We start from the raw sequence: 12,119 nt of genomic DNA on the forward strand, positions 1-12,119 counted from the left end.
CCAACACGCGCTACCCGGTCCCTGGTTGCGGCGATTTGCGATGCTGGCCAGCTAGGAATAGACCTTTTTCACGGCAGACATTTCGACAGGTCAGAGTAGGAGCAACACAGGTGTGTTCAATGACACTAATGACAGCTGCGTTCCACTTAGGAGAGACCCTGGTATTGTCCATGTTGGCTAAATGTTACTAGCTTACTGGGACACTGAATGGAACTCAGCCATCCTTAATGTTATCAATTTCACCTGTGCTTTTTCTACCGACACAAGTCAAAATGTCTGCTGTGAAAAAGGTCCATTAACTAGCAGCCAGTACAGTACAGTCCTCTCTGGTCTAGCTAACATTTAGCCGTGTTACTTACTGATCCATTAGAAAGAAAGCTAGCTGGACATCGGTTCTGAAGCCTCTTTGGTCACGGAGCTCCCTCCATCTCTTGAACGCCTGACTGAGGTTTACTCTTGTTTTTCTTCTCCTTTTATCACTCTCCTTTTTGCTCTTCTTTGCCTCCTCAGACAGAGGAGCTCGTTTTCTTTTTCTAGGCCGTTTTTCACTTGTCTCCAAACTTTGTCCATCCGTTATTGTGCTTGTGACTCAACTATCTCATGCCCAACTCCTCATAAGGACCCGCACCAGTCCCTGATTGGCTGACCAACCAATTTCGTAATACATGACGCATTTCCTGCCATAAAGCAGATTTTTTTCCACGAAATTTCATCGCCGGTGGCAGCAGCTTATTGCCAAGATTGCAAAGCCACTAAGTAACCTATGTAAACGCTGATAGTCTGATTTTACTGTGGCCACTACCCTGTGCAACCCGCATTATTTTCATAATGATATATTTAGGAAAATATGCTATCTGTTGCCTCTTTAAAGAATGTGGCTGGTGTTATTTTATATATTTCTTGATGTCAGAAATCCCATTGAAAGACCAAAAACCAGGATGTGACGGTACATATTTTTGCACCTTATCTACTCTTTCATTGGTTCCTTACTGAGGATGTAAAGCTTAAGAATACGATTTTTTTTCCTGAAACAGATGGGCAGTGTAGTTTCTACCAAACATTTTTCAAACAGCAGTAAAATGTGATTGTTGGGGACTATTTTCAGCAGCGGTATATTACGCAATTTGCACTTTACCCTACATTTACAGCACCAGGAGGGTGTCAGTGGTATTGACTCAAAATAAACAACAGCAGCCGTGTTCATTGTAATGAAGAAACATGTCACCCAAAGCAACAGTGTGTTAATAATAGTTATGGAAAACAATGGAGCTCTGTGGCACAGGGGAATAAGATAAATCAGGCTCTGAATATACAGGCAGTACTTGTTAGTTTGTTATTAGGATGAATTCCTTGTTGGTTTTAGTCTTTTTATGGGATTTGTTGATAACAAGAAAAATATAGAACAGCCAGCTCTTTTGGTTTTTGGAGCATCCTTGAGCACACCAGTTTTCAAAACAGTCTAATTTTAATGTAGTGATAACATGAGAAACATCAAGACAACAAAATATCTATAGTGGTCATTTACGTGACGCTTGCAAATTGATTTTTTTTATACAATAGTTAAACCTGCAATATGTAATTTTCTGCTGCTAGGGATATGTCAGTCAAAACAATAACAAAAGAGCAATGTCATTGTTTCAGTCAGTTTCTCCTAGTTGAGATTCCTTTCAGTGTGTATCGTTCAACAGGTTTTTACCAGGAGCCAAATTATCCGCATGTCTCCTCCTCTCCAAAATAAACCAGACCAGGTGATTTTAATCAGTAAAAACATGGAATAAAGCAGTTTCACATTAGAAGTCTGTGTTTCTCTGATGCTGTTCAGCTTGTCTAGCCCAGCTCCTGCTAATGTATGATACCCTTTTTTTCTGATAACTTGAGACACAGACATTTAAGAGGTTTTTACCAGTAGCCGAATTATCCGCAGAGGTCTGTTTCTCTCCAAAACAAACGGACCAGGTAATTGAAACCAGTAAAATTACTGAATAAAGCACTTTCACCTTAAAAATCAGTGTTTCTCCAAAGGTGTTTGGTGCAGCAGGGGTTGGAACCAAGTTGTCACTAATGTTTGCGCAGCTTGTTTCTCTGATAACTTAAGATCCAGACATCTAAATCAAAAAACCTTTATTTGGTTGAAATATATAGTTAAAAATGACCAGGATCCAGAAAGTGCATCTTAAAAATGTGGCTTAAAACTGCTGGCAAACAACCACAACCCTGACGCATGTGCATAGCAGACGTGACAGCAACCAAATCACGTGGGCCATGTACTTGATTAAAAATTACAGATTTCTCCGGGTTTGTACATTGTTGGAAACATTTGGGACAATATAAGTACACAACTTAACAAATTAGATAGCTTAACACTGGTCTGTCAGTTGTTTTTAGACATTTTAATGTGAAAAAGTTACACACCATGTCTTTAAAGGAATGGAAACCTGTGGCTTCAATATAAAAATTGTTGTCAGTTATGGAAAATTACTTTGTAGTTAAAGGGCTGAAACATTCAAATGCATCGATATGATCCTTTCAATTCTTAAAAACCACAAATCACAAAGAGGAACAGACTAATCACCCACATACCTCCCACCACCACCACCGCTATTCAAGGCATACAATAAGTGTCCTCAGAGGCAGAGAAGGCTTTCAAGGATGACTGAGGATCAATAAGAGCCCCTCCCTCCCACCTCCATCTTTTATTGTGTATTTGACCATTCGGAGTCTCCCCTCTCCCCCACGACTGACCTCTTCCAGACTGATACAACTGCCTCAGAATGGAGCATATCTGTAATATGCAGCTGTCGTTAATGACATACAGGTTTGTCATTCGCCATGAGCACAACAGACTGATGTGATGTTTCAAGGCAATGTCAACTTCTCGTTGTCCATTAGACTTTGTAGCTATTGAAAGGGGCACAAAGTCATCCTCAGATGCATCCATGTAATTCTGACGGCTGCAGGGAAGGACGAGGCTTGAAGAAAACAATTATTAAAATGTCCTGGTTGTGTGCGCCATCAAGGCAGTCATTCTCTGCTTTCCTGATGGGAGCGGGTATTTACAGGTCCCATTAAGGCTAACAGGGAGGACGGTTCGGCTGTTGCTGCTGCAATTAGCCAAGGAAGAGCTTTATGCTTTTTGGGGCTGGTTCGGGTAATCATTTCTCTCAAAGGGATTATCATTTTCTTTTCGTTTTAGCTGGTTATGCATATGACTCTGCATCACTGGGAGTCGTACACCTAACAGAATCCTAGTGTGTGTGTGTGTGTGTGTGTGTGTTGAAATGTATGTTACAGTACTATGTGTGTTCAGTTTGTGTAACCCTCTTCTTCATCCCTGGTTCAGATTCTATACGGATCCCCTATGGTACCAAGCTTTCCCTGTACATGTCTAAGGACGCCGAAGGTACTGCAGGATTTTCCCACAACTCGTCCTCAGCTCATGACAATAATGCTCATAATGCTGCCCCACTAACATGCACATGCTCCCAGAGTGTACCACCCTGTCTGCTCCAAGGCGGCATGTTGACTTGAACGTTGGTTGAATGTTAAGTGAACATTATGTCTTCCCCATCCCCCCACCCCCCCTTTCTGTTTTAACTAATTAAAGCATTAGTGCGAGGGCAGAGTGAGAGGGTAGAAGAGGTGATAGAGTGCAAAGTACCAAAAAAGTGAGGCAGAGGAGATAACGCCGATCAAAGCAGTGGGTTTTAAAATTACTGGGGGGGGGATGCAGAGAAGGTATGCATGAGTGCGGGAGAAAAGGGAGGGGTTGTGTACAAGCAGGAGGTTGAGAGAGAAGGAGGGAGAAAAGGGAAAGAGGGAAGGAGAAGACACGTCTGCCGCAGCATGATTTACAGATTGCACTGTCGCCATGGAGACTTTTGTCAGCCCTCTCTTCGATCCAAAGTGGTAGTCCAAACAGCGGTGTCACAATCTAAAGGTGGTGGTGGTGGTGGGGGGGGGGCGTAGGCTGAAGAAAAGAGAGAGAGGTGGAAGAGGTGCTGACAAAAATCCCATCTTCTAACTGCCTGTGCGCCTGCCGTATCTGCTCCTTGGGGAGGGTTTCATCTGATGTAATCGCATCAGTAATGTGAACAAGATGCTGTTACTGATGTGGCTGCTAGCCGCCACCTCGATCCACTGGCTCCAACATGCGCCAAAGACCTGCAGCGAAACATCTCTCCGCTGTAGAGGATTCGACTTCAATTAGTGCTGAAAACAACCCCAATATTCATATTTAATTAATTCGCCAGTGTGATGCAGTGTGACACTTCCCCTGGTCCAGAAACGCACGTGGAATATATCGATCTCTGTGACTATATATTCCAAATAACTGCATGCTTTCCCTGCATTTTTGGTTTATTGCCATTTCTGCTGTATGACAGCGCAGGTAGAGGAGAGAAGATCTGTGACAACACTAACACGGTGTACCTGTCAAACATCAGCAGTGACCCTCTATTTTTCTCCGTGGCTCTTTGCTCACCTCTCACCCGCTGACATTTCAGATGAGACAGTCCTCTTTGTGCGCCGTAGCCTCACCTCATTGATTCAGTCTCATCCATGTTTCTATCAGCCTGCCTTGGTGGAGCAGAGCGAGGCTGCCGAACTGCAATACTGCTCCCTGATGGCACAATCGGGCACTGCAGGTTTGGCACGCTGCAGATTGTGCCATTTGAAAAACTCCAAACATCCATTTACTGTGTCCCAAACAGACTTAAGCGTTTATAGTCTCGGCTGAATAATGGATGGTCTGCTATAAATGGCTACAAGTGAACAGTTATATCACATTAGCTCTCTGCGGTAAGGATGATTAATTTTAAGATCACATGCTGTTTCAGTAAATAGGACTATTCATCACTTTAGATTGTCTTCATTTGAAAAGGTGTTTAAAATCCACAGTTTGACATTTTGGGAAATATGCCATTTTCTTTTCTTGCAAGGGATTACCTGACAAGGTCGATACCACTCTCATGTCTTTCTCGTAAAGATATTTAAAGGAGCAGTTCACCCCAAAATTAAATATACATATTTTTCCTATTACCTGTAGTGCTAGTCATTAATCTAGGTATTAATCTAGATGGTTTTGGTGTCAGTTGCTGGGTGTTGGAGATATCAGCCGTAGAGATGTCTGCCTTCTCTTCAATATAATGGAACCAGATGGTACTCGGCTTGTGGTACTCAAAGTGCCAAAATCATACATCTGAAAAACTCTACAGCAATGGCTCTCTCCAGAAATCATGGCCCAGTTACTCAAGATAATCCACAGCCCTTGTTGTGAGCAGATTCATGTAGGAACTGTTTTCTTTCTACCGAACTACACCCACCAACCGAATCACCACGCAGAAGAAAGCGTGGTACTCATGGGTGAGAGGTTCGTACTTGTGACAGAGCAGTGTCAGTGTGCTAGCAGTAGATGCACGCTTCCATCTGCACAATGATGCAGTTGGCGGGTGTAGTTCGGCAGACAGAAAATAGTTCCTGCATTAAACTGCTCACAATAGGGTCTGTGGATTATCTTGTGTAATCGTGTCATGATTTCTGGAAACAGACATGGCTTTAGAGTTCTTCAAATATATTTTTGTTGCTGCTCTGAGCACCACAAGCTGAGTGCCATTTAGTACCCTTATGTTGGAGAGAAGGCAGACATCTCTACAGCTGATATCTCAAACACTCAGCAAGTCACACTTAACACTCTAGACTGATAAACAGCACTCCTGGTAAGAGGAAAATATGTATTTTGATTTTGGGGTGAACTGTCCCTTTAGAAAAGTAGTTAGCTTAGCATAAAGGAGCAGAAGGAAACAGCTAATCCTAGTTCATGCCTATAAACATTAGCTAGGTAAGCAAATGTTTTCTGACAGATAAATACCAGGTGCATGGACAGAAGTATTAATGCACCTCTCTACCGGACAACAATGAGAGTGGTATCCATCTTCTCATCTAACTCTGGGCAAAAAATAGTCACTACTACCAACTGCACCATATTGCAACAATAATGTCATTTTGGCAAAGAGTAAATAAAAAATTGCAATGACAAAATGTTCAGAGGGTGCACTCTAAAAGGATATGTTTTAAATAGATATTTCTGTAGCTAATGAGCTCAAACATGCAAAGACACTTTAGTGCTTCAGGCCAGGAGTTTTCATGCATTTCTCATTAGCTGCCACACATTCCTCACCCTTTTTATGTGTCTCTTTCCAACACTCTATTCCCATCTTTGGCTCTTTTTATCTCTCGTTTCATGTCTTCTCATGTCACCTGCGTCCTTCCGGCTTTCCGACTTTACCCACTTGCTCTCTTCTCCATCCTTCTCTCCTTTGGGATTTTGTACTTCCCAGGTGAATCATCATGCAAGCACATATTCAAGATCCCTCTGTGTAACTTGGTGGGACGCAGCATAGAAAGACCACTCAAGTCCCCTCTGGTCAACAAGGTGCTGACGACGCCGACCCCCGCCATGGTACCCCCGACTCCCCTCATCTCTGCCACACACTCGCTTTCGCTGTCACGCATGGAGATCAAAGAGATAGCCAGTCGCACACGGAAGGAGCTGCTGGGTAAACGCCAAATTACAAATTCACCTTATGTAATGTATTAAAGCAACAGTATGACATCTTGGGGAATGTGCTCCGTAGCTTTCTTGCCAAGAGTTAGATGAGAAGATCAATATTTTGTTTGTGTGTGCTAAATATGAAGCTACAGCTAGCAGCCAATATGTTGAAATATGAGTTAAGCCCTTCTTAGTTCAAGTTCTGGATGTCTACTGGATCAAGTAGCCTCTCTAAAGTTAAAGGAATAGTTTGACATTTTCTGGAATATATGTAATAGCTTTCTTGGTGAGAGTTAACCTAAAAGATTAATACCTTGTCATTTCTGTAGGCTAAATATGAAGCTATAGCTAGCAGCAGGTTAGCTTAGCTTAGCATAAAGACTGGAATCAGAAGGAAACAGCTAGCCTGGCTCTGCTTAAAGGCCCAGACACACAATATGGACGTCAAGGAACTAGCCGTGACAAAAGCCAAATGTTCCGTCGACTCACATCGCCTTTGTCTCTGCTAAGTTGCACATGAACACACCCCAAAGGATACAGCCAGCAGCCGACCACCACATACGTTCTGCGTGTGTGAGAGGAAATAATTCTCCATACCAGCAGACAGCGGTAGTCTGTATTCGATATTCGAAAAGGGAAACTGGAAGACTGTCATGATGCTAGTTAGCCAGTTAACATTAACAGCACAATCGGATGTTGAAAGAACAAAGCATATTTACCACGCATTAACGAACAATAACAAACAATTGAGAATCTGAAATAATCTTGAGTTTGTTTCGATCTCAGGCCCTCTTGACTTAGGGCCTGAGATCGAGGATGCTTAAACTAGTCATTTGCTTACTTTCCTCATTTCTCTTTACTTGCACGAAGTGATTTCAAACACCAATGGGCTATCCGTTGCCAAATTGGCAAAATAAAGAAGCAGACAAGGGCCATGATGGCCAATGGTGCACAACACATTGCAAAGACTAGGGCGGCTGACGCTCATGGACAGCCCAACATTGACCGACAGCCAACTTTCAGCTTTGTATGCCATGCCCCTAAAGGTTACAAAATCCATCAGTACTTCTAAAGCTCACTAATTAACATGTTATTTACACTTGGCCACAAATTGCTGTTTTTATGTTTTGTTTTAATGGATTAAACAAATGAGATATAATGTGGTAATTATTGAGTTTTAGAGGTGCTGGTTGGGAGATTTTGGTACGTTCATAAAGAGCCAGACCCCCTTGTTAATATCTATTTCCAGTCTTAATGCTAAGCTAAGCTAAGCTAAGCTAACTAGCTGCTAGCTGTGGCCTTATGCTAAAGAGACAGATATGAGACTGGTATTAATCTTCTTATCTGACTTTTGTCAAGAAAGCCAATAGGCGTGTTTCCAAAACTATTCCTCTAAATCATACATTTTCTGTTACCTCGTACCGGTGAAGGCTTGACGGAGGAACCAAGTGGGAAGTCAGACAGTGGAACAGTCAAACAGAGGAAAATGAGCAAAAAGAACACAGAGGAAGACCACAAAGCACGACCACTGACGTCAACAAACAGTGACAGGTGACACATTCAACAACAGCAGCATTGTACATTTAACAGTTTCCTGATGTGACACAAACTTGAGCCGTGTATTTCTGTGCACAACAGGTTAGCCTCAGAGTCTCTTGAAGCAGACCTGGATGTCCAGCTGCATTGTTCGTCCAGTTCGGAGCCCGAGCCAGAGAAGGCGGTGCTGCGAGCAGAGAGCCCGTCTCTCGCCAGCGCCTTCGCCCTCTCCACATCCTTCGAAGAAGATGTCCTGGACCTAAAGTGAAGACAATCCCACCGTGCACTTCTCTGCCCGCCCACTCCCGTACTGTCACCATTATTTTATTGTTTTGGTTGGTTTGCTTTAATTTGTTGTTTCTTGCATTCTTTTTTTGTTGTTGTTTTTATCCCTGTATCTTGGGTCTCCCCATTCATCTGACAAGATGGGTGCAGTGGGAGTTAAAAGACGTGTCTGTGTGCGTTTGTTTTTCGCGAGCAGTCCCTCAGCCCCTGTGTGTTGGGTGTTTGTGTTGCCCCGCAGCAAATAACCCAAAGAGGCGGTGAGGTTGTGTACGATGCCGTGGTTTATTCAGAGTTCTGCAACAGCCTTGAGATAATGTTAACGGTTTGATCCCAAACCACAAACTGAATGTAAATCTGCGCACCAAGGCACGATAAAAATCTCTGCGTTCACAATGCCCTCTGAAGTTGCTAAAGCTTAAATATGTGTTGTATATTATGTGATTATTTCCGATCCACTTTCAAATGTTGTATGGTATGCATATGTATGTGTACATCTGTTTATACATGAAAATGCATACACAGTGGCAGGTGTGCATGCCTGTCATGCCTGTGATGCATATTTATAGATATATTATAAAAAATCCATTTTATTCCCATATTTAGTAAAAGATGATGTTTTATTCTCTCTGCACATATTAGTCCTTGTTCTTCTCCTTATTCACAGTATACAGGTAGACAGGGCTGGAGGCAAAGTCTCCCACAAGTGCCATTTCCCAGCATCCTCCACTGAACTACACCTCTAACAGCCACCGTATTCTGGTGTCTGACAGTAGCAGCCATGATTGTAGTCCACATTCGATTACTATGGTGACCCCCACAGCTCCATTAAGTTGGATAAATTCACTTACTGGAGGCACTCTTCTCAGAGCCACATGCACTCAACATTTTACCCTATAAGAACGAGACGTCCTTAAATCTGCATGACCTGCCTTTGCTGCATGTATTGTGACTAAAAAAAAGCTTCTTTGGAAACCACGAGGTCTGCGACATCATACCAAACATAGCAGCATAAAGCAAACCACAACCTGAGACGGCAGAAGAAGTGTGGATGTTTTACTAGACTGTCATGTGTGATGGCCTGAGGGTCAATAGTATAGCAAAGGAATTAAGACAAAACAATCAATTTAAGACAAAAAATATTTATAAAATAAAGTATATTGTCATAAACTGAAATGATATAAGCAGAATTTTGTCAGAACGTAAAAAGCTAAAACTAACTTGGCTGTGAAGTGTGACATATTTTAAATATTTGATCTTTACTGTAAGTGGAAGGAGCAAAAAGGTGATGAATTTTAAGTGGTCTTCAATATTTAATCATTAATGTAGACATAAAAAGTATATTGTTTACATTACACAATAAACCATTTGAATGACACACAGAAAACATACTCTGAATTTAGATAGTTGTGCCTTTAAGGAAATTGCTGTATTTGCTCAACTAAAATTAACACCAAGACATAACTAAAATTAAAGAAGAAGAAAATAACTATCCATGAAAACTAACTAAAAGTGAAAAGCATAAAAAAGGGGAAACACTATAAAAGAAATAACCCTATTAGGCATTCAGCAGCGAGCACAGAAGCCTTGCTGGTGTCTACTCCGGATGTCCAGTAAAACTGTGATTTACAGCTGGGACCCCAGGTGCAAGGGCACAGCCATGAATTATGGGCCAATTTACGGGACGCTGGTGACACTCCAATTTTCTTTAATTCCCATACCATCCCATGTGTTCACTGATAAACAGATATACATGTCTTGAAGGCCAACACACCTGCGCATAGTTTAATTTACTGATCAGTTAACTCATGGGTATTAGGTCAGAGTGTGACAGCAGTTATTTGCAGTCATAAGCAAACATTCACTGACTGTTCTAACTTGACAAGGAACACTTTATTCCCATTTGTTCTATTTTGTCCCTGACATCCTGACTTTCATTATTATTATGTAAATTAGAAATCAGTCCTGTTTCAAACTCTAACAGGGTGATCTCAAAGGGGTACTCCAGTGATTTAGTATTGCATTTCCATGAAGTTGTAGGGCTCAGAAGACATTATGTCTGAAGCCCAAACAGAAAGTTCCCATAAGAACTGCAGAAAAATTTGTGCAACCTTTTTAACAGGCTGAGTAGTAGTCAGTAGTATCTTCCTCGTTTCTGGCACCAAACTACTTCAACACAGTGCAAAAACTGAAGTTAAACCTTAAAATGTTCAGCTTATTTGGTACAACATATGTTCCAAAATATTAAGTGTAAACCAAGATTTTCCCCACATTCAAATTAATGGAAGGAGTGTTCACAGAGTGGGTGCCATCACAAGCAGAGTAGGGTTGAGTTGCTATCACCATGGCAACCATTAATTGCACGTGTGTCAAGTTTAGTGTAAAGTGCGAGCCAGAAAACAGGGTTCGTAAACAGCAGAAAGCTGCATGGAGCCTAGAGATACAGTGGATCACATTGTCATCGCATCTGAAAAAGGGCAAAAATTAGCGCATCCACCCAGGTGTCATATTATCGTCACTGTTGATCAGAGCTGATCAGAGCTGGAACCAATGAATACCCAAGACTACTGCAGAGTCATTTCTTCCAGGAATGAATGCTGATTGTCTTCCCATTAAATACAAAAGCCAGATGTTAGTGGATTTTTAGTCCAGTGGGAAAATCTCTGCAGTGTCACGGGAGCTTTATTACTGATAAACACGGGTTTAAAAAACACATTTTAACATTTAACCTGCTATCTCAACTCCTTTTATTGCTTCCTGCCCACCTTTTGAATCCCTAGACGGTGACCAGTCTCACCCAGGAGTCCCTAGCAGTTAACTACAGTTGGTGGGTTCTTAATGGTCCTGATGCCCACTAGGGGTTGCCAAAGCTTCAGGGAGAGGTTGTGAGGCCTTCATGATTTAAAGAGGTGTTGGAAAATATTTATATGTGTACAACAGGCCTATATCTTAGCATTTCATTCATTTCTGTGGAATCAACTCAATGAAATTGTTATTTTTAAGGTTTAGATTACCATTTAAAATATGAAATTAAAAAAGGTGGCAGGATAAGGGCACAGTTAAGACCTGAACATATGTTATAATCCACAGAGCCTTCTATATTTGCTTAACAGCTAAATCCTGCATGAGAAAAGTACGCCATTAAAACAACCACAGAGCTAATAGAACAATTGCAAAGTGTCAGGGAGAAGGAAAACAAAAAATAAAATAAATTATAACAACATACAGACTGATAATTGCATAGGAATTTAGTGAAACTTGAATACACAAATGTCCTGCAGTTATTGCATTCACTGTCTGAGTTAAATGTACAGATTATCAGTTGTTCTGTACTGTTATGTTTATGCATTGAATATAAAATTAAATTTCCATTCAGTATGTCACTTAGTTAGGTCAATTAAGGGAAAATTTGGGGAACTACTGCTCTGTCTCACATAAGGCTTTAAGGCAGTTCAACAAAGCTTTTAGTGCTAACAACAATAACACATGGACGCATCGTCATAGACACACACACATGCACACACACAAACTAATCTCCTTCCTAGACATCAGCTGTTTTACCTTTATTCCATCTAAGACAACTCCTTCTCCATACACTTAAGCTTATATAAGTCTTTAAACAATCATTTCAACACCTTTCATTGTTGAAACTATTTGCTGCACCCTTTTCTCATTCCCTACTATTACAACTCTTCAAACTCTTCCAGTTTAGCTCACAGCCATCCATCAAGCAATATAGTTCAGCTTCTGGCTC

At 41.5% G+C, this 12,119-nt stretch overlaps 1 protein-coding gene across 5 annotated transcripts in view; it reads left to right on the plus strand.

The window, feature by feature from the left end:
- garnl3 (GTPase activating Rap/RanGAP domain like 3) overlaps positions 1-10,716 on the plus strand; it is a 96,771-nt gene extending 86,055 nt beyond the window's left edge. For 3 of the 5 annotated variants that reach the window (XM_049604281.1, XM_049604282.1, XM_049604283.1), the window contains exons 28-31: positions 3,341-3,400; positions 6,336-6,554; positions 7,978-8,098; positions 8,186-10,716. In XM_049604281.1, coding sequence (XP_049460238.1) covers positions 3,341-3,400; positions 6,336-6,554; positions 7,978-8,098; positions 8,186-8,351 — 566 coding nt within the window. In that variant the 3' untranslated portion in view covers positions 8,352-10,716. The remainder of the gene's footprint in view (positions 1-3,340; positions 3,401-6,335; positions 6,555-7,977; positions 8,099-8,185) is intronic. The other 2 variants (XM_049604285.1, XM_049604286.1) reach the window with 1 other exon arrangement.
- Positions 10,717-12,119: the final 1,403 nt, after the last annotated feature.

The sequence above is a fragment of the Epinephelus fuscoguttatus genome, linkage group LG18 (assembly GCF_011397635.1).
Source record: "Epinephelus fuscoguttatus linkage group LG18, E.fuscoguttatus.final_Chr_v1".
Classification (NCBI taxonomy): domain Eukaryota; kingdom Metazoa; phylum Chordata; class Actinopteri; order Perciformes; family Serranidae; genus Epinephelus; species Epinephelus fuscoguttatus.